Source organism: Temnothorax americanus, unplaced genomic scaffold, assembly GCF_048541705.1.
Source record: "Temnothorax americanus isolate GAGA-0224 unplaced genomic scaffold, ASM4854170v1 Scaffold33, whole genome shotgun sequence".
Lineage (NCBI taxonomy): Eukaryota > Metazoa > Arthropoda > Insecta > Hymenoptera > Formicidae > Temnothorax > Temnothorax americanus.
The window spans coordinates 1112777-1136047 of record NW_027509475.1 but is presented as its reverse complement, the minus strand read 5'-3'; the positions used below and the strand labels follow the sequence as shown (position 1 = coordinate 1136047).

The following is a 23271-nucleotide window of genomic DNA, read 5'->3' as shown; positions in this document are numbered from 1 at the left end:
GAGAGAGAGAGAGAGAGAGAGAGAGAGGGAGGGAGGGAGAAGGGATAGGAGGGTGGACGCGGTGGTGGATGGAGAACGGGTTTCTCAGGCGAGAAGGTATAACAAAGAAGCTTCTCTTGTCGGAGACGCCGCGTTGATAAATTTCGTCGCATAGTTTCGGCAAGTAGAGCGGAGAGGCGCGAGAGAGAGAGAGTTCTCTTCCCTCGCCCAAGATAATTTGGCGGTCGACGGTCCTTAATTGGCGCCCGACGTTATCGATAGCGAGTACGTGACGTTAACTTGTGCGGACGCTGGATCCCTTCGGATTAAAATAACGAATGTGCGACTCGTGATTTTAAAAGCACCTGGTAGAGAAACCTCTCACGCATGATCGTAAAAGAGGCGGCTTTTAAAGCGATTTAAAGGAGATTTTAGAAGCGTAATCCAATACTCAAATCAAATTCAATTTTTTGACAGTCTTCTAGCGTTCTAATAAGCTTCTGAAAATTCGATCATAAAAGGAACCGAGGAAGATACAAATAGAATTATCCCGAAGAAGCTAATTTGACGGTGCGGCCATTCGTGGGTTGATTTCATTTCGTCACATACGCGGGAGGCACGAAATAAGTAAACGCGCACGTATAAGAGACGCAAAAATAACGCGATCTGTCTTCTGTTTGTTCTTTGGCTGTCAACGAAACGCGGTAATCACCCTTAGGCGATTCGTTCGTACGTAACGTTTATTCGCTCGCCGTCGACCGGGGGCCTTCGTTCGCTGTTTCGCTCGCAGCGATTTGCTCGTCGACAGAAGAAGCGCTTTTAATGCGCGCGCCACCCTCGTCCTTGATGGGAAAATGTAAACGCGCGGCATAGCTAGGGGGACGTCTCGTCCGTTGACGAGGGATTGTAGTACACGCATCGACGAAGCTATACGGGTGTGTACACATACGCGGTCTGTTTCTTTTCAGTCCCTCCGGTGATAAATATCTCGCCTCTATTTTTGTGCCGCCACGGTAAAACGACGGCTCGATGTAATCGCGGAGGACGCCCACGACGTAATTTTCGACGAAGCTCCTCGCTTCCTCCACTTTAAATCACGCCCGATCGCGTATCCCGTTGTTTCGCGGCTGCGGGGAAAAAAAGCCGTCAGATAATTTCGACGAGAATATCCGTCGAATATGCCGTCGAAGACGCGATGGTTGTTTTTCCAATTCGATTTCGCTTTCGCGCTTTGTACGCGAGATCCGCGCGCGCGCGCGCGCGCGGTCCCGCTTGGCACGGGAGTCGCGCGTCGATTAATAGCAATCTCATCGCCCTTTCCCTCAATTCGCCCGCCGCGTTGTACGATCGCGTTGTACATCGCCGGCGGGCCGCCAATGGGAACATGCATATCCGCCAAGTACGGGAAGGGAGCTTTTAGCGGAATAAACTCGGGGAAAAAGAACCCCCCCCCCCCGAGCGTGCCGCATCCGCTTAGGAAGTAAAAGTAACTGTTGCTCGACTACAGAGATTGCTTCGAAAAATCAGAATAAATCTCTCGATATTTCAGAGAGAACTTTTTCAAACTGTACGTATGTAAAGTGACAAGACCGAGAAATGCAATCCCCCGAATTTTAACAAAATTAAATGTCATTTAACAGTATAACAGCAAGTACAAATCGAGACATAAGGAACATTTTTTATCTGAGCAAGAGAAGTTGAAAGTAAAAGGGACCCAGTTCGCGAAATGACGCAGGATCGCTTCGAATTTTTCTTTTTGAAAGAGAAGGATAGAGGCTGTGAGGAAGTAAAGAGGGTTTCCGACATGGCATCTGACGGTTCAGCCGGTTGCTGCGTACCATGGACCAGGAGGGACGCCGTGCGGAACGTTTTGGCGGCATCGTTGCTCGCCACGCAAGTATAGTTGCCGTTATGCGCGGTCGACGCGCTCTGTATCCTCAACGCGAGATCGAACTCGCCGATCTGATGCGTGGTGGCCTCTCGCGCCCTCAACGGCTTGCCGTCCTTCAGCCAGGTGATCTTCAGAGGTGAATCGCCCTCGCTGACCGCGCAGGTTACGTGAACCCGCGCGCCCGCCTGGATATTGTCGGGAAAGCTAAACGGATCGATTTTAGGCGGTACTGCAAATTACAGGAAGCACGAGAGTTTATTTCACATCGCGACGACGTGCGATCGTAGTCGTCGTCGGCGTCGTCGTCGTCATCGGCGTTGCGCCGAAAATAGTCGAGTCGAGAGAAGAAGGAATTTTGTGGGGGAAAAAACGTTTTTCCGATACGTAAGAGTGAATCAAGAAATAATTGCTTACATAATATTTCGATGCAGCAAAAAAAATAATACTATATATTCGGTCGTTGTAAAATGTTGAATTACTTCCAAATCATAGGCCGGTATTCATAGGTCCGTTCTTATTTCAAAACCATTTTAAGTAATGTCATAAGATACTGATACGGCACTGTGGATTGGTTTACAGCATCTTAAGATTGTGCTTAAGATGGTTTTAATAAATATAAGATCTGACTACATGAATAATGTCCATAGAATCGATTTTGTCATTAATCATTTCCTGAAAGACGTTGAAGGAAACAATACAGAATTTATGCATTTGCAACGTTTTATAAAATAGCTATATCAGCGGAAAGATTCAATATACGTATATATAGCCATATAGATATATCCGATTTGTGCGATTCGATATTCCCTCTCGACTCAAAAGATTTGAATTGATGGCACATAAAGAGAATTCAACCATTGCGCGATCTAATTTTATCCGAAAAAAAAGTCCCGAGCACATTTTATATATCCTACCTGCGTGCTTTGTTCGACGTGATCGCAGCGTAAAAGTCATGCATCTGAAATTGTTATTAATCCAAGAAAAGCTTTTAAGACAGTATCGACTAAATTGTATTATCTACTTTCTCAAACACTGCGCGCCGTTAGAAAATTCGTTAGAAAACATTCTAATATTAAGTAGTATTATTTAATGGAGAACAACAGCGTCCCTAATTCATTGAGGTGATAATGAATTTTGTATCACACAAACAATTATCGCGACGGTAGAAAAAGATGTTCAGTCATTGTAAAGAGAGAAATATCCATCTCTTTTCAATTTAATAAACTTCCGTAATTCCATTCATTTCAACATCTCAACATCATTCACAACTAATATGATTATAACTTAAACTTTTAAGAGACTTTATGAGCTTAATATAATTGAAGGAATTATTAGGATTTCTATCATTTTGAAACAACAACTGCTTTTACAGGTATTATTTAATGCATCAGGTAATAAATCTTTATATAATTGAAAGATTTATAAGATCTCCATAATTTTGAACCAAGACAACTGTTTTTATAGGCATTATATTTAATATGTATATTAAAATGGCGATAAATCTGCACTTCATGGATATCAAGAATATAAATGTATGGAAGTTTCTTTGCGCGAAATAATTTATCTCTCGAAATATTCTAGTACTTCGAAACAGAAATCTTACAGCCGAATGGAGAGGTACGAGGGTCTCTCTCGCGGCAGAAATGAAGCGACGGGGGGGGGAGGGGAATTTCTTTTTAAATCACAGAAAGTTCACCGCACTTTCTATCATGCACGAAGGCGGAGGGAGGTCCCGTTCGATCTCGCAAAATAAAACATGTGCTTGTAGTTCTTCCATCTACTCGCGCCGACTATATTATACCCACAAGAACGCGCTATATTATACGCGTGAAGCGCTACAAATTTTTCGTTTCCTACGATTCTCCACGGCATTGAGCCGGTATGACGCGTATCGAGAGGAAAATTGTCGTTCCCTCCGATATACGCGAGATAAAAATCCACAAAACGTCCGTGCGCGATTCCGCGCGCAGAGCTATCAATTTAAAATTCCCCTACGAAGCGAGATACATCGACCACATTTCATATCGATACGATATTCTTTTATTAGCCGTTTCTATTCTAAAACCTTCGGCGGTATAACTTGTTTCGAACGACATTTATATTCCTCGCGGAATAACGTACCGTTTGTTATAACGTTTTTATTCCCCGTAATCGCTACGGAATATTTTCCGAATCGAAATGCGACCGTGGCGAGCGTGGTCGATGAAAAACGCGCGAGGATGCCGCGCGATTGTTGGCGCGTTTAACAGCACCTGACAAAATCCGCGAACGACGTGATGCATCGACGAACGATTTCTTCCGATAAGTCGACTCGACGTCCCGGCGCGCTTTCATCGTGAAAGCACTTCGTCGCGATTACAGCCAGGACGGTCGTCGTCGAACGACGCACGCACACACTTCCGCGGGACACTGTTGTTCCAATTTAAGCAGATAAAATCTTCGTGCATAAGAGGGGAACAAAGGAGAGAGGAAATCGGTGCGTGTGCAGGAGCGAGACGACTTTACCTTTGACTTCTATGTGAATGGTCTGCGAATCGGAGCGACCTTGCTTGTTCTTCGCGGTGCACGTGTATGCGCCGCGATCGGTGCTGCTGTCGACTCGATGGAGCACCAGCGTGCCGTTCGCAGACACCTCCTGACGTCGGCTGGTCGGTAATATTTGGCCATCTACGGGGAGAAAATGCGTTTCATATTTTGACGGTTTCTTTCGAGTGGAAAAAGGCAGAGACGCGCACGTAAAATCTATTTCTAATTGATTCGAAGGAAGCGGTGAGCGAGATTTGAGATAATTATTATTAAACTAAATAATAACGTTAAATTTTAATGCAACAAGTTTAAATTGTGATTACAATTATAGTTATAAATTAAAATTTTTAGATATAATTATTTATTAAGAAATAATAAAATATAATAATAATAATTTTTTGCAATGCATAATAAAAAACAAAGATTAAACATAGCCTGAATATACAAAGTAATAGTACATGCAAATGGTCAAGTATCAACAAAACTGTTGCTATAATCACAAACACATGTGCATACGCACTCACACACTCAGACACGCGATACATATATAGTACATAATACAGAGGACATACGTGTAGAATTATCACTCAAAAGAAAGTATGCCTTTTGATGTTAATTTAGAGAAAGCGCAAGTGACGTCATGAAACTAGAGGCTGCGACGTTAAAAGAAGATAGAGAGGAGGAGAATCTTATGGAAAAAAGGTAGTTTATTAAAATACTTGGCTCTGCACAGTAGGAAAAGAAGCGCGAAACTTACAATTAGTGGAGTGATGTGTAGGTAAGGACAAGAGATTACGATACATGTCTGTGAAATAGTGAGGATATGACGAAAAAGCTAGAGAACACGCAAAAGTAGCCCGGCACTTTGTGTCCACGTGCGATTTAAACGACCAAGATGAGTCGAAGTGAACGCCAAGTATTTTGATTGAGGTCAAACGAGGAATAAATACAGAGTTAAGAGAGAAGAGAGATATCGAAGGAATGAAGATGAGACAAAAGTACAGAAGAGCCGGCGATGAGAAATGAGGATTTGGACATATAGAGAAGATCCATCGTGGTACTATGCAGACCACGAAATGCTGATTGACGTTTTGAGATGTTATAGAGTTGTTGATAAACGGTTGGAAATAAGGAGGACAACTGTAAGTTTCCATGAAAAAGGGGAAGTATAATGAGAGGAGAGGGAATAATTCAGAATATGAACTAGAGAATCTAAACAATGAGAAAGGTAGAGCAGCAGCATGCGACCGGAAAGATCGTACGGACTAGACAAAGGTAAAACGAATGCGATATATTATGCTTAATAATTTTGCAGTAAAGTGCATTTTTAATCCATTTTTAGCTTCGACTACGCAATAATGTTGTACCGTATATGTAGCTTACATTTATAGCTCGTCGGAAAATTACGGTTTTCGGTATTCGGCAACAAATTTCATATCCCCGTATTCGAACGGAAGCATAATCGCGAAAGTGTTTTTCTTCGCCTGCGGCCAAGCGTGAGTTTTAATCGAAAGTCGCGCCCGTCCATGGAGGTGCGATATTTGACTTTAAATTATGCATTTGCTTTTCATTTGCACGCCGTACGATCCGCGCGATCGTGGCATTGTGAAAATGCGGTTTTCCACTGATTTTGCACCACATTGGCGACGTCACGGTGACGCAGTCGAGTGTTCAATACGCTTCCATATAGTCGGCAACCGACTTCGAAATTGTTGCCTTGGTGTATTCTAGGAAGCAGATGAACACAAAAGTAACAGCGCATGCAACACGTGCAATGTTTTTATTAAATAGATAAATGCCAAAAGATCGTAAATATAATACAGAATACATATATAAAAAAATGAGATATAAAATGTAAAAATTACACGACTTAGAAAAAATACATAATGCTAAGAATATATAATTATAAAAAATATATAATATTAAAAATATGTAATTTATAGGAATTAACCGTTAAAGATTTTTCACGGGATATTCACCAAACACATAGAAATAAAGTGCAATAGAACAAAAAGTGAAATACATGTATTATTGCATAAATGTAATGTAAAATATAATATAATATATGTAAAATAATGTAAAATATTGTATAATATGAGGTATTGATTCTAAAAATGGAAGTAAAAATCAGAATATAAAGATAACTCAAGTCGAAGTAAAGATAACTCTTTCCATAGCTACCGGACATTTTCGTAGATTCTTAAAAAGCACTGCGCTACGGTGCTTAATGGATCAAATAGCCGTGGGTGGTCGCGCGTGGTCGCTATCGAGCCGTTCGTCGCGACGTCGGGAAAGGTTGGAAAAGGAAAGTTGGCGGAACGATCGTTTGAAACTTCCTCGAAGTCGAGTTCATCATTACGAGAGGGAACGCTCGAAGTTTGCCGCGGGCAGAACGGCCGCGCGATTTCAGTCGAAATAAAAGGATTTTCCACGCCTTCTCTCGCTATTACGCGTCAGTCCGCTTTCGCCGCGAGAGATGCGAGAAATTCGGGAGGGAAAAAAGCGCCCGGTTTGCCTCGCTTCACGCCGCTCGCCTTTCTGAGGAGAGATCTCCCGACGATGACGGGAAAAATTTCCTGAAGAAAGCGCGACTTTTCATCGGTCGGAGACGCAGTCGTTTATTTATGCGTTCCTCACAGCATCCCGAGTATTTTAATCTTCGCAAGCGCGTTTAATTCCACCACCCACACAGCCACGGTGTTTGATGGGAGAAATAAGAGGCGCGGCACGTAGAAGTCGCTGGACTTCGTTAAAGCGGAAGAAACGAGTCGGTTTCGCTCGCGGTTTATCCGCGCGATGTAGCCAAGAGGCTTCGGTGGTTGCTCGCGTGATGTACCGTGACTACGAAAATTCTCTCTAGAGAGAAAGATGCGAAATTTAGGCGAATATTAGCGCGAACTCTCTAAATTTCTTGGAGTGGGAATACTGCCACTCCAGTGAGATTTCACTCTTTTGGAGTAAGATTTCACTCTTTTTGGAGTGAGATCTCACTCCAAAAGAGTGAAATCTAACTGGAGTGGCAGTATTCCCACTCCAAGAAATTTAAAGAGAATGTTTGAAATACGGTGCACGATGGAGCGATAATCTATTATATTTAAAAAAATTATAATTCTACGTTTTAAAATTGCCAAGATTTTTTAGTTGAATGCGACCAACTTCGGTCGAATGGGTGCAATGTTTTAATTTATAAAAAGATAAAAAATATAATGACACATACATAACATAAAATATGCAAGTATAGCGTATAAATCGAAAAATATGTTGATATATTGTACCATCATAGAATTGCCACAATGTCGAGGCGACAAATTTTTGATATTAATAGAATAGGTCAATACAATTTCGCGATGGATGCAAAAGTAAGCTGAAAATCCGTGGTTTAGGAATATCGCGAGCAATGAAATAGTAAAACAAAAATCTCCCGATAAAAAGAGTCGCATTATTCTTCTCCGATCTCCGCACTAGATTTTTAATTCGTGATATACAGAGTGATTTTAGTAACTATATAGAAATACTTTTGCATCCAGAATAATAAGAAGAATTATTTATGCTAAAAGAATATATATATATATATATATATACACATATATATAGGTAATTCCACGTCAAATCGGGCAAGAATGACTTCGTATTTTTTTAATAAAAACTTTTTTCACGTGAAATATAAGTATATAAAACAAAGAGATATTGTTTCTTCATAAAATAAATAATATGTACACTTCCAGAATAAAATGGAAAATGAGATAACATTGCTTAAAACATTTTTTTAAATGTACTTTTTGATAAAAAAGATAATTAAACATTTCAATTTCTTATAACAATTGGAATTTGCAATTTTTTGTAACAACCATTTTTCTAAAAAAAAATTGTCCCTTTATAGCTTTATGATGTTTTGTCATTTTTTATGATTTCTCTACGACAAATATAACCAGAAATATTAATTTTTAAAAAGTTGACTGCTTCAAAAATTGAATTGTTTATAAATTCCATAAAAAACTATTTTCGGATAAACAAAAAACAAAAAATACGTACCTCTTTATTTTATGTATTTTTTACGTGAATAAAGTTTTAATTTAAAAAATATATATACGAAGTCATTTCTTGTCCAATTTAATATGGAGAGAGAGAGAGAGAATTGCCCATTTAATTACATTTTAAAAAAGCTATATCTCGCATTGTTTAAAAATGCATCGTAAAAAAGTGCATTGTTTAAAAATATATAATCACAAAATAATAAAACATACTATATAGTGAAAAAGTTATTAAAATTATATTTTTTACTTATTGTTAGAATGTTTTTAGACTTCATCTTGACTTGTTAGAAAAGAGCTAGAACCTAATCTACTTATTAGAATCATAAAAATTTTTCATACAGAGATCAGATTTCAGTGGAAAAAAATAAAGCAGCGTTTGCGAGTAATCGTGTGTAAAACCGTCTAAATGTTTACACGAGCAATGGACCACGCTGACCTCGTTTCGATTAATCGAGCTAGCGATATATTTTTAAGACGAGAAACCATGATTGAACCACAACAACGACGAACCTTTCTCCCAGGTGATGCTGGCGATCGGGAAGCCTGCGACGGGACACTTGATGACGGTCGTCTCGCCGGCCACGGCGGCGTAGTTTCCCATCGTTCGCACATGAGGCAGCCCGTAAATATTGAGCCGGGCGGCGTGATGCGCCTTTGCGACGCGGTTCACCGCCGAGCACCTGTACTCGCCGCCGTCCTCCACCCGCACGGCACTTATGTTCACGTGGGATATCACGTCGCCGTGCACCGTCACGTACTGGCCTATCATGAATCTACAAGGAAATCGCTTTCACTAATTTATCTGCCAGATATCCATCAACGATTTTCTATCGGCGAGAAAACCCACCCCCCGTTCGCGCGAAGGAAAGCTCGATATTGTTGGCGCGGCGGTCCGCGCTAAGATTCTTTTGTCGTTCGCTAAATTACATGTCTGGAAGGAATTTTCAGAAGTAATGAAATTTTTTTAGGTCTCTCTTGTTGTTCGCTAAATTATATATTTGGAAGGGATTTTCAGAAATAATAAAATTTCTTTAGATCTCTTTTGTCGTTCGCTAAATTAAATATCTGGAAAAAATTTTAACAAATAAACACGTTTCTTTAGATTTCTTCTATTGAAATAGATGTTACGTTCAAAGAAACTCTACATGTAAGAACATAATGTGTGAGAATAAATTCAAATTTATTATTTTCACAATGTAAATAGTCCTTTATACTCGTCATTATTTCGAGGCTCAAAATCAAATTAATATATACATTAATTTTTGTTGTAAGTTATATACCCATCGCACGGTTTGATTTTTACAATTCTTTTACGAACTGCAGAAGATCCATTTCTTACGTTGATCCCACATTACGAGAAAACACTCTTCTCGTAACGTGATCCCCCTTTCCCGACAAGATTATTCTTATCGCGACTCGCCGCCGGCGATAATAATTTCGCCGGCGAACCGCGGAAACGCGAAATTATCTCATCCCCGTCGCCAGTTATCCTCGACTTATGCGAACGCCCGTTAAATCCATCGAAATCCGGCCCGGCTTTTAAAAACGTCCAGACTGAACAGCGTGATTGGTAATTTTCCTCTCAATTGGTTCAGAGAATCGAAGCCCGCGGGGGCCTATATCGAGGCTCTCCCACGAGAGCCTCCGCCTCCGCCGGATAGAAGCCCCCCGAGCTTCCACAACGATTTCCCGACGATCCCGCGTAATACCCCGGAGTTAATAACCGCGAATAATCTCTCCCCGCGTGTGCATCGTGTCCGTCGATTTTTGATGCCATAAACTTCCGTCCGGCGGAAGAAAGAAGGTAAAGAGCTGTGGATCGAGTTACGGGGATACCGCGTGCCCCCCCCCCCCGCCCCCGTGTATTTCCCGTCTTCCGACGGAGAAGTTTGCGCGAGGAAAACTGCTTGTCCTACCTGTCGTTTTGCGGAAGAGGAAACCCATCCAGTGTCCAGGAGAAGTGCGGCGTAGGGTTGCCCATCGCGATGCACTTGAGCGACACCGAGGGACCCGGCTGCATCGTCTGCTCGATGAACTTGTACAGAAGTTGCGGCGCAGCGTCTAGAAATTCGCGGTTGTCGAAGAATAATTCACTGGCAAAGTGAAAACCGTTATCGAACAAAAAATATGTGACGAAGTTGTGAGATCTCTTTTTTCGAGACTCGGCTATTGAATCGCGAAAAAAAGGACTCAGGGTTTTCGTGGCAAACTTCATTTGAGTTCCTTATTTAATCATAATTACAAATAGAGTGGTACGAATATCAAATTGACTCTCAAAATCTAGCAAATTGGTTCATATTTTAAAACCAGATTTCTAACTGAATTTCTTACCAGAGCGCGACTATAAATACGGATATAAATGCTATTTGAGGCTGATTTAATTACAGTCTTAATTATCTATAACGTTCAAATCAGAAAATGAGATCTCAGTAATTTCAAACATCATAAAATTAATCCCTACTTTAATTGAATTATTTACATTCGTTTTAATTGTTATTAATTTTTATCATTATCGCGATATATTCTTCTTAGACGTTTTTTTTATCGTGCCCGAGCGTTGTGAACCCTCTGCTGATATATGTGCGTCAGATAAATGAAATCTACAATTTAACGCCGATTCCGACCAGCAGAGAGGTTCTCTTGGCAAGAGATTATCTCGGTGGGTTGCCATTGCCTTCCAAGAGGTGGCAATCGAATAAAAGCCGACGATTTCGGTCGGATTTCAACTCGGATCCTCATTAGAGCAGCGCATTGCACATCTCTCTGCGCCATCGCGATATTATCTCGTTAAAAAATACATAGTATAAGTTTTGAATTCTTACTTGATAAATTGGCCATTTCTACCTAATAAATTGAAGAGTGAGTTTATGAGTTTTGTCTATTTATAGTTAAGGCTTTATAAAATATTATTAGTTAATCTATTTCCCGTTATGAAATACATTTTATTTTGCAATTACAATTTAATAATCAATTTTAATCATAGCGTTTTAATATGTATCGATTGAATTTTTAAAGTAACCATCAACATCTGCAAAAATAACTAGGGAAATTGCGATTTTACAATAGCATCAAGCAAGAGTGTTTACTTTCGCTCGCTGAAATTGCGTAACAATATCGCCACAAGTAAACCACATCGGTTGCGCAACCAGTTGCAGCTGTAGGAATTTTGAAATTGCGGCGTGCTCCGCGTAGCGGTGCGTCTAAATCCACATATAGCTACCCTTATACGCGCTACCCTACGTATACGCGCGTAACTCGCGCAAACTGCGAAAAATATTCAGGGAAAATCTCCGTGCGATAGTCGGGATTTTCTTCAAATTGTCGTCGCGTGGAATAAAAAGGCAAGAGAGAAAAGAGAGAGAAAATTTCTCAAACTATTACTCGTCCAAACAGACTCGCGTCTCTAGACAAATGCGACACCGAGATAAACTAGAAAAATCGTGCAACTACGACCAGAAGAGATTGTATAAAAATAATTTATTGTCAGGATCGACGACGATAATCCCGTTACAATCGATTACACTTCGAAACCTTAAGCCGCTTCAATTCAATTGATCTAAATCAGATATCGCGATTTTAGTAAAACATCGACGAATCTTTCGGGCTATCTCGGACCCGCCATGGTAGTCGCCGCGAGCTAACTATCGCGGGGAATGCGAGTTAGCTTCCGCCGGAATGTCGGGGTCCCGCCTGAATCAGGTGCACGCATCCAGCGCGTTGCGCGTACGCGCATCTCCATGCACAGCACGCAGCACGGGGGGAGACTAGGGGAGACAGTGCGGGAGCCGGGGGCCCGCCTGCGGCGGTCATCGCCGTGGAAATGGCCCTGGGTCGCCGCAAGGCAGCGGCGAGCACGTACGGGGCGGAGGGGGAGTATTACGCACGCAACATTTACATGACAACCTAAGGTGCGCGCGGGCGGAACTATCGATCTGCGGTTTGACGCCTGAACTCGAGTGCCGCCCGGTGAATTAACCCCAGATTATAGAGCCGACAATAACCCCGAGCGCGCGCGGATGTTGCACAGAGCGGCGTGGCCTGGAGCCTGGGGTCGAGTTGATTCGGATTCGAGGCGGTTGTTTGCCCCCGCGGCGTAAATGAGAATATCCCCTTCCCCGGCGTGCTCTAGCATCGCGCGTGCCACGCCCCGCATTCGCGGGCCCCGCGTTCCGTTCCGTTGCCACTTGCCCGTGAACCCCGTGCGTCGTCGTCACTTGTTATTGTCGACGACAAGCCCGACCGACCGACTTGCGTTTTCATCGGTCGATCTGTGTCGGTATACGTAACGTAAACTATATAGATTTTCAGTGCTGGCGGTGAATATCGAAACGCAGTCTGGACATCCAGCAGTGAAAACAATTGGTTGATAAATTTTTCATCAATTTATTTTCCCTCTTTATTTTTCAAAAAAATATATAGTATTTCTAAATATTTTACCTATAAAAATAGGTACACAGAAAAAAAAGAAGTGTGTTAAGTCAACACTAATAGGTGTATACTTGTTGTATACGCAAGAATATATATTCTTATTCTTATGAGAATTTTTACTTTTTATTTCAACTTTTTTTTCTCCGATTGAATTATATGAAACTTCGTTTAACTATATATAAATGACTTCATTCAAACACGTTTTCTTCGTTCAATGCAATATAATCTCATTTCAAGATTATATATTCTTGCGTGTATATTATACATATCAGTGTTGATTTGACACTTCTTTATTTTGTTCTGTGTATACCTTAATCCTCAGTAGTTCTAGTATCAACTTCTCACATGAAACGAAGGCACAAGCTTATATAACTTTGAAAGGGACAGCCTCGTAAAAGGTGTCAGCCTCAATTTCTCCACACGTGACAGTCTGACACGTCTTTCTACTCTGACGTACGCCTCGACCCCATTAATTTATGAAGACAGGACTGAACATATAGTAGCGTAAAACGACACAAAGTTAAATACATAATTAATACACGTAATGATGATTACTGCCCTTCGTGACCCAATTCCGGACCTAATTCCATCAAGCAAAGATACGCGCGACCTACTTCCGGAAAGCTCTTCATTTTCGCTCGTTTATAACTCGAGAACTGTGTAGAGAGTCTTGACATTTTCATTAAAAGCTAATCAACTTCAAAGAACCTATCATTGAAATTAAGCTCGCGTTGCGAAGCTCTCGCTGCATCATCCTCTGCAGGCGGCGCCGGCGCTTCCATTTTTCTCGGCGCAACACGACTTCTCATATCTCCGCGCTGTCAATATATACGCGCGAAACGTTTCCATTAGTTTTGGCGGGGTTATACGTCGATCGCTGTGTGTATCGCTTTCATGCGCGGCGAATCGGTATAATCCTTGACAGATTTGCAACGACGAGGACGGCCCGACAACGTCGATTCCGCCATCGACATCCGTTCGCGCGACTTTGTCGCGAGCGATTACTCCGGGCCGGGCTATTACACCGCGCGGGCTTTGTGTAATTAATGCATGCAAACAACGCATGCCGCGTGCAAATTCATTGAGATCGATGATTCCGACGCACCTCGCGTTATTTACCTCTGCGCCGATTCGACGGCGCGCTGTCAACAAAGTTGAAATTTGCCAGAGTCCGGGGCTGGAAAATAATTTAACGCTCCGCGTGGCCGGCCTGGCTTCGTATTTAATATCGCGTTATCGTAAAATTCACGAGCGCGTAACGAGCGCAAAGTATCATTAAAATGTCGCCGATAGAGGTAGCGTCAGACTCCTGGGTGTCAGTCAATTGGAAATAAAATTTAAAAAGTTACCGCAGCTGTGTTTCTGACATTTGTTACGCCCGTGAAATAAATTAATTACGATACCAATAAGAAGACTTTCAACTGGCGAAAATTACAAACTGACGAAATCACGATTAAAGTAACGCGAGTCAGAAGTCGTTTTGAGTTATATCTGTACGACAGTTAAAGTTGCAATAAAATATATGTTATTCGCAAGGTGGATTGCAGATAGGTGTAGATTCGGAGATTGTTTAGGAACGTGAGTGTTCTGTAGACATGTACAACACGGTATTCCGTTTCTCTAATCTAGTAAGACACGGGGCATCGCTATATATATAATCCAGGATTGGTAAACTCCCGACTATCGGTGCGCAACTTAACCCGGGACCCTACATCAACGTCGCTTAGTACTAACCGCGATTTAAAGCCGCCTCCCACCGTTTGCGCCAGCCGCCTGGCGATCCAGAAAGAGACGGAAAATCGTTAAGTAAAATTAATTAACCCAGATTGTCGACGCGCCGCAACGCTGCGGGAAAGCTAAGCGACGGTGGGCACAACTACGATTCTTCATCATTATTATTTTAAGAGATACTAAAAGCGCCTTCACACACAAACACACACACACACACACACGCACACGAAGTTTCCGACCTTTTACGGGCGGGGCCCGCTCACCCGCGCGATTTTATCCTTAATCGAATGGTGCGGCGGTTGGTACCGATTAGGGCGCGGAAGGCGATAAAGTGATGGAGTGGGTTCGATTCGATATAGTAGTCGATACGAAATTTCAGTTAAGCAGTCTACCAAAGCTGGGAAAATATGCCAACGACCTATCTTCGGTTTTTCATTTTTTAAATGTAGGACATAAGTCACATGTCCCAAACGGTCCACTCAAATTTTTGTGTTAATTTAACATAATATGGATGTGTTAAATAGTAACACCAATATTATGTTAAAATATTTCAACAGAAAAGAAATGTAGTTCTGATCGTATATAATTAATTATGTGTACAATTAACATAACTTTTATGTTGAAGTTAAAATTGTAAGGTTTACACAAAAATTTTAACAAAGACCTTTTTTAACAAAACTACAAAAATTTTCCAACAGTGTACCCTTATGGTTCAAAATCATTTTTTTTTTCGAATAGTTAAAATATATCTTATATATATAAAATAATATGTATTATAATATGTATATATTACATATAACATTGTATTTATATATTATATATTCATATATGTAATATAAAATATATAAATATATAATTTTCAAAATTACACTGCAAATCCAAGTGTATTAATTTAGCCGAATCTTTTTACACATTTCTTGCCGTTTTAAATCACGGTTATTTAACACGATTGAACGTATTAACTTATACAATTTAATATGATTAAACGTGTTGAATGACGTAATTTAATAATCTCGAAAAACATTTTTCTTATTTTACTTGCTCATTTAATTTTATTATTGTATGTACGTGAAGCAAACAAACGTCGACCTATAATGTATGAAGTGTGAAAATGAAACTGGCAGCAATGACACAATCTCTAATTTATGTAAACGCGAGCACGCGTTCGATTCCATACAAGATCGATCGTTCGAAATTACAATCGCGGGAGGAACTAACGATCTTACGAGGCGATGCTGATTCGGTTACGATTCTCATTTGGCTCGCGTTCAAAAGTGCCTATTTCGTCGCGATTCAGCAGTTTCCCGCGTAATTTTGCCGGTCCGTTCCATTGTGATCCCTTTGTTCGATCGAACGAAAATCGTAAAAATACCGAGGATTATATTCCCTTTGCGTAACGTGGTTTTTCCTACCTGGCCCCATCAGTCTTCTCAGTTCTACGCACGGTTTACGATCGTTATGGAACTTCGCTTCTTTGATTCTCTCCTTTTGTTAACGTAAGAGGATTTACCGGACCGTCCAATTATTCCGTGTATTTCGCGTCGTGACGACGACAACGATGATGATGACATACACGTTACACTGTGGCAAATCGCATTAAACGCACTCATAAATTGCTCAGAAAGGTATCGCGCACGGTAATGGCGACGATTCTCTCACGTGAAACGAGCAAGTCGCGCGAAAGTCGTGCGTTTCGCAACTCGAGTAAATGCGTATGAATATACGGCACTCTCGAATATAATATCGCGCGAAAGAGTCGCAACTTACCTCGCAAATTTATATCGCGTCTCAAATAAATTATTTCCTCTTTTTGCAGGGGGGAAGGGGGAAAGAAAAAGTCGAAAAATGCCGGGTATGCGCTGCCTTTGCTGCTGTTGGCGATTTAAAGCACGATTCTCTCGTTTCATCGCGCCGCGTCCCACTTTTCGAATGCCCGCCGGCAACTTTTTCGCCCGGATATCGTTTAATTGTGATAAAAACGATCAGTGGAATTTTCATATGTTCCATTTTCGAAAAGGTCGAGGTATTTCCGGAATTTCGTTTTCGAGCATTCTATATATATAGGATGTGACGCTCTAATTATTATTAAACGCAATTGTGAAAAAATAGTCGGATTTGGATGGACCGCTCGTTAACGTGTAACCTATCCTATTGTGCGTTAAAGGAAGTCGTGAGGAAAACTGAAGAAACGTTAATATATATACATAACATCCCCTCAAAACTTGTCGTCGATTACAGTAAGATATTCACTTTAACATAAAACATTTATAATTCATTGAAGAAGTTTTGACGTGTTTGCTTTCAACTTTTCTCTCCTCCTTTTCATTCAGAATTTAAGAAGCATAAATAAAGAATTTCGAGCGCTGGTGGATAAAGTCTTCAAGATTTGCGGGGGTGGACCTCTGCATTTCTTAATAAAAAAAAATTCTTGATTCTACAGTTGTGTTCCGAGTCCCTTCGAATATCCGCGACCCGGCTTTTTACATCAGTCAAGTGTGTTTATTTATAATCTGTTTAATCCAAACGAGACAAAGACGGCGGGGACTATAATGTACAATGTGCAGGTCCGAGAGCACGCATTCATTCTCGCTCGCTTCGCGCGCGCAGGCATCTTAAGACGGTCGAGAAAGTGACAGCGGTCGTTTAAGGTAATGGATTATGTCGCGCGAAAACGCCCGCCCGTCGTCTCAACCATTTTAAAGACGACAATGACGACGACGACGACGACGACGGAATATTCGTCCGGTCGCCATTCGTTTCCGCTCGCGCGATACTCGCTTCCCTTCTTTTCACCGGCCATCCTCCTTCATCCAATCTCTCTCCGGTCGACCAACCCCCCTGACTAAGACAAATAGCGCGTATTTATTTCGCGGCACGCCGGCTAGTGGATTTCTCCTTTCTCCATTATGCATCGCCCTCGTTAAGCATTTCTCCGCTTTTTCCTTCTCTTTCATCTCCCTTTTTGTCCCGAGGTTCGCCCGACCGCGTTTCTCCGTGTCCGTTTACCCCGTCGATCTCATGCCACGATCGGGTTTTCCTGGCTTGTGCCCTTATTTTTCCTTCGTCGATCCATATACCGACACGACACGTCGATTCGCGAGAACGTTTGAAAGATTGCACCTACTGAACAAGTACTCGACAACGGAAACGAAGAAAGGAACGATATACATCCCCTAAGAATTCTTGTCTCCAAATAACATTATTAATCCCATTAATTTATCTAACGTTTGTCAATTTTTCTATAATTTTAACTTCCTTTATATTTTTAATGATTCTAATTCACGGACTTTTTGTTGAATATTCTAAACAATCTATTGATTGAAAAATTTAATTTTTATACAAAGATATTATCTTTTCAAGATAAATGATATTCTTTTCGCAACTATAAGCTTAGTTAGCATAAAAGAATAAGAGAAATAATTAATGTAAATTAAAATAATAAATTATTAACTTATCCTTTAGCTGTGACTTTGACATAAGTTGACTAATTATTATCCTTCCATACTTCTCATCGTATTCGCGGATAATTGAATAATAATAGCTCGATAATAGCGCGGTGAATGAACGTCGTCCATAATTAAAAATATGCCGTCATTTAGTAACATAATAAGACGGCTTTTGGACAGTGTATCTATATGTATTCAATGGAACCATACTTTATAAAGCGGCCGGTAAAAGGTCGCAAAAAGAGGATGAGAGGAGACAAAACTTTGGCAATAGAGTTTTCCACCGTCGGTTAATGGTGTACCGTTAATAGCCTTAATTTAGCCTTATTATTTCCTGGAAGAAACTTTCACAAGACTTCGCTAAAGTTGCGCGGTAGCGCTCGCTCGCATTCACGCTAATCCATTCCGACTTTCGCGTATATAGTACTTTAAATATAATACTACTACAATATCTCGAGAATCTTCTGGCTTCTTTGTCTCAAAAGCGGAGATTAGAAGAAGATTATTAGAAGAAAAATGTTAACAGTTGAATCGCATCTGTGTACACAATCAAGGCATCTTAATTATTTAATTAACAAAAATTAATTTCCTTATATAAGCACGCCAATTTAAAGTCTTAGTATTTAATACGTGTTACTTACAATTAGTTTGACTTGATAAAAATGTATGACAAATATCATCCGTGTACACAATCAAGGTATCTTAATCATTTAATTAACAAAGATTAATTTCCTTAAGCATGCCAATTTAAAGTCTCAGTATTTAATACATGTTACTTAGTTTGACTTGGTAAAAATGTATTACAAATATTTATCCTACTTTATATATTTTGCGATTAATATTCAATTAATTTACTGTGACTTATTAAGCACGATCCATATCCTTTTTAACGTAAATCGTCCAATGAAGGACTATATATAGTGATTTAATATTACATGAAAATCGAGGGACATGAGGGTAATGCGTGGAAAATAATGAATCGAATGAGTTTTACCTCCCAAACGTAATTCGGCCGTGGCCTGCACCATCTCGTAGTCATTTTTGGCGAAGCACTGGTACATCCCTTTGTCGTCTCTCACGATAGAAGATATACGCAACGTCGAGCCGTCGTTACCCGTGACTTTGCTCCTACCCGATGATCCCTCACGCACAGGAAGACCGTCCTTCGCCCATGAGATCACCGGATGTGGCTGACCGGTGACGGAGCACTGAAATTCCGCGTCCTTCCCCAGGTCTACGGTCACCTAGAAACACGAGAAACATATATGGATTAGTACCACGCGACACACAATGCGACGAAATGTAATATAATATTTGACTATAATCTGCGGTACAACAGAAATTATGATATTCGGAACGTGATATAATATTTACGATTTAAAGTTCGTTATACGTGTTACACGTGTGTTACACGTGTGTGTAATATATTAAATGTGCTGATGGCATTGTAAATTAAACTGAAATGAACGTTAAATCATACTTCATTGTGCGAATTGCAATTGCAAAGTTTTAATTTTCAAAAATAAAATCGCGAAACCTATAATATTCTGTTTGGGTATCCCGAACTCTGCGGCAGGATGAAAAAACTTTTAATCATCAATTATTCACTTTTCATGCAATTAAAAGATTAACGCAAATGCAATCTCGATGCGGACTCGCGCGTCTCCGGCACATCGAAATGCGTACGTGCCGATGAGGAGAACGCGAGGACACAGTCGCGTCGTATATTGAATTAGAAATTGGACGAACGCGCTCGTACAATTAACCCAAGTGGCCCGATGGAATTTCCAATCTCGCATTCGAAAAGCTAATTTAATCACGCGCCCTTTGACCGTCGCGCTCCTCTCCTTTAAAAGTATATCAACGTAATTGAGATGCAAATTAATGAAAAATCTAGCTTTTACGGCTTTTGAACAGTGCAGCAGTTTGTTTCCAATTTAAAAATGACATAGCAACAAAAAATTCAGTGCACCAAGCTCTTCAATATTCCGTCATATATTCTCAATATAATTTAAAAAAATCACCGTTTATAGAAAATTAATTTTTTGTATCGCGTATATTTCGATTATTATATTATACATTATTTAAAATATAATATACTTTTAAACCTATTCTAAAATCAATTCAAATCGCTGTGATCCCGTTGGCATAGCCGATATTAATCGCGATAACGATCGCCCGAGATCGATCTCGAGCGTTCTATACGTTTAATTGAAGTCTTCCCGGGATAGGTAGGTATAGGTAGATGAGACCCCGTGTACCGTCAGACAAGGATACGCGCCAGGAATTCGCGGAATAATATAGGGTGATCCATTAAATCGGCCTCCAGCCGGAATTTCCATATCCATCTTGAGCCGCTTAACTTGACGGCGATCGAACGCAGATAGGATCCTTTGATCCGGAGTGGAATCGGTCTTGCGCATTATTAAGGACGCTCGTTTACTCCGAGGGAAGGAGGAGTGAAGGGGAGAGGGACACGCGGGAGTAGAGACAAAAGGATGAAGAGGGAAAGGAGGGTGGGGATAAACCGAGGAGAGGGCCACGAACAGCGCATTTCGATTATGCGGCGTGCATGTTCGAACGCGTGCATATACGTGTGCACGGCTGGGATGCCGCATCGCGATGCTCGCTGCATCACGGCTGCGAATTCCGCAAGCACTCCGACCAAGAATTCGCGAACGAGCAGCACTTCCCACAGCAGCCATTCGACGCGCTCGCTCGATCTCTCGACGAGCAAAAAGCCCACCTTCGCATGCACCGCGATAAGCGGACAGCCCCGGAGAGAATCAATTGATGGTTTAAACCTGACGATCGACGCATCGCGGTTGCGTCGATCGGGAATGCGCGGATCACGGAACCACATCGGCTTTGACAAAGTTAAGCTTTGATAAAATTAATTTTCTCCCTGCAGTGCGAACGTGTGAACGCGACACACCTGGCACGATGCTACACAAATATAGCATGCACAAAAAGCAGTTTTATAAAATAATAAAAGATAAATCGTTAATATCTCATTTATAATATGCTTTTTATGTACAAATGAAATAATATCTTCCATTATTTCCCATATTTTAAAATTCTATGTATTTATATATATTTTAATGTTAATATTAAATGACTTTTAATATTAAAATTAATATTTTATAATTAATATTTTTAATATTTTGTGTGTAATTTTTTAACATTAAATAGATTTTCTCTTAATAATAACGAATATTTCTAAGATTTATGGATAATTATGAGGAATAAAATTAATTAACTTTAGGAACATATTTGCATTAGTTGCTTTCTGCTCGCATGCAAGAAATCCAGAAACGCAACAATCACGCGATTCGAGAAATGACTTTTATTCGTCGAAACGACCGCGACCGTTAAATGCCGTTAAGAGGATCGCGCTTCAGCCGCCTTTGTTCGCGAGTCCAAGGGAAAACTTTCTTTCGAATCATCGCTGCGACTTTTAAATATCTTTTGATACGGCCCTCGCCCTCGGAAAAGCGCGCCGAGGGAAACTCAGGAAGGAAGAAAAGGATAAAAACGCGGTTGCAATGGTTCCTTTAAAGGTGCTCGAAGGGAGATTCATAAAAAACGAGCTAAGACGAACTCGGTTTCCGTCCTCCCCCCCCGTCTCACGCCCCTCACCCCACGCGTCAACTTTCTTTGTGGCCTGTCTCTCCCTTTACGGTTTGCGCGTAAGTATATTTACAACACGCGGAGACGCTTTGTTTCAAGATAACAATAAACGCATACACGCGCGACGTACATACATGAAATTTTCTTTGAAAACGCCCGTTGCGCGTTTATTACGTGTTTTTTTCAAAAGAGGGGGAAAAACGCGGGACAAATGAAAGCCCTGCTGCTAAACAAGAACGAGGGTGTATTAAATTTGTTCCATTCGTGACAAACTTCTAAAATAATAAAGAGACAAAGAGAGCGATGTAGTCTATCAAATTGTAAGGTAAAAAATTAAAATGACGATTACAATTTTATTTTCTGAAATAAATACGGATGATAAATTCAATTAATATACCTGCAAAGCATTCATAAAAGTTCGTCGTTAAGTTACTTTAGAAGTATTCCTGTATTTAAATAAGCAAGTACGTTAAGACGTTACTTTAAACGTTAGACGTTAAGTTACTCTAAGACGTACTTAAGACGTACTTGCTTTAAATATAGGAATACTTCTAAAATAACGTCGCCGAAATTCTTGAATATTTTTGTTAACATCTCGTGGATTGAACATCGGAAAACGCATCAAAACTTGTTGGTGTCTAATGAAACGCGTAAGTTTCGGGTTCGTATGTTCGATTAATCCGGAAATACCGAACGGTAGAAATAACTTGACAGAGATTCGCCGAAAAGCCTGCTATTATTAACTCCGTCGTAACGCCGGATACTCTGCGCTGCGCGTGACAAAAAGCTGCGGTTTCCGCCAATAAAGTACGAAGGGGGTTCGACGCGTTAATGGAACGAAATTGCGGAGGCGAAAGACAGCCGACATATACGGAGTGTCCCAGATTCATCGCGTCCGGTTTTCAACCGCGATTTCTTTGATCAATTCATTTCTCTCGAAATAAAAAGGTAGCTGTCAATTATTTTCAAATTGTGAACAACTAAAATACAATGACGTTCCTCAAGAAATATATTCCTGAAAAGCATATTATATAATGGATCTTAGTTGCCATTTAATTTTAGATAACTTCCATAAAATTTCAGTTTCAAACATTTTTAATACATATACAGAGATGATTGAGCATTCTAACATGTTATTATTGGTACTGGCCAATCAAGTTTGCGCTAAGGGAAGATCGATTCAAAACATCGATCGAGAAATACGTGAAGTAATGCCTACGCAAACGGTCCACCCTGTATACGCAAGAAAATCCGCCTAGTAAACGTTCCTCCGTTGATGACCGCGAAAGTTATACGGAAGGCTTCCGGCGAATGAATGGTATTTCACCGTTTCCAGCCCCCTGCCCCCTGCAATTCTCCCTGATGTTTCTGTCGCTCTCCCACGATTGCATCCAGCAGCCCTCGTCACCGTGCACCATTTACCAATACCTCTATTCGTCCTTCTTTTATATATACAGTATGTATATATGGTATATGTATATATGTCCAAGCTGTCCGCTCCAGATGGAAGAATACCGACCACTTTCTCGCGTTTTCCCTCGGACAGCGACATTTTACTGACATTTTCCACCCCTTCCCAACCCCTTTCTCTCTTTCCTCTTTCGCG

General features: G+C 40.8%; 1 protein-coding gene across 4 annotated transcripts in view; it reads right to left on the bottom strand.

Moving 5' to 3' along the window:
• Nucleotides 1-23271, bottom strand: part of LOC143901400 (cell adhesion molecule Dscam2) — a 161177-nt gene that overhangs the window by 24554 nt on the left and 113352 nt on the right. For 3 of the 4 annotated variants that reach the window (XM_077413687.1, XM_077413690.1, XM_077413689.1), the window contains 4 exons: nt 19030-19279; nt 10347-10491; nt 8941-9203; nt 4376-4537 (listed from right to left, as the gene is read on the bottom strand). In XM_077413687.1, coding sequence (XP_077269813.1) covers nt 4376-4537; nt 8941-9203; nt 10347-10491; nt 19030-19279 — 820 coding nt within the window. Of the gene's footprint in view, nt 1-1817; nt 2100-4375; nt 4538-8940; nt 9204-10346; nt 10492-19029; nt 19280-23271 lie in introns of all 4 variants that reach the window. The other variant, XM_077413688.1, reaches the window with a different exon arrangement.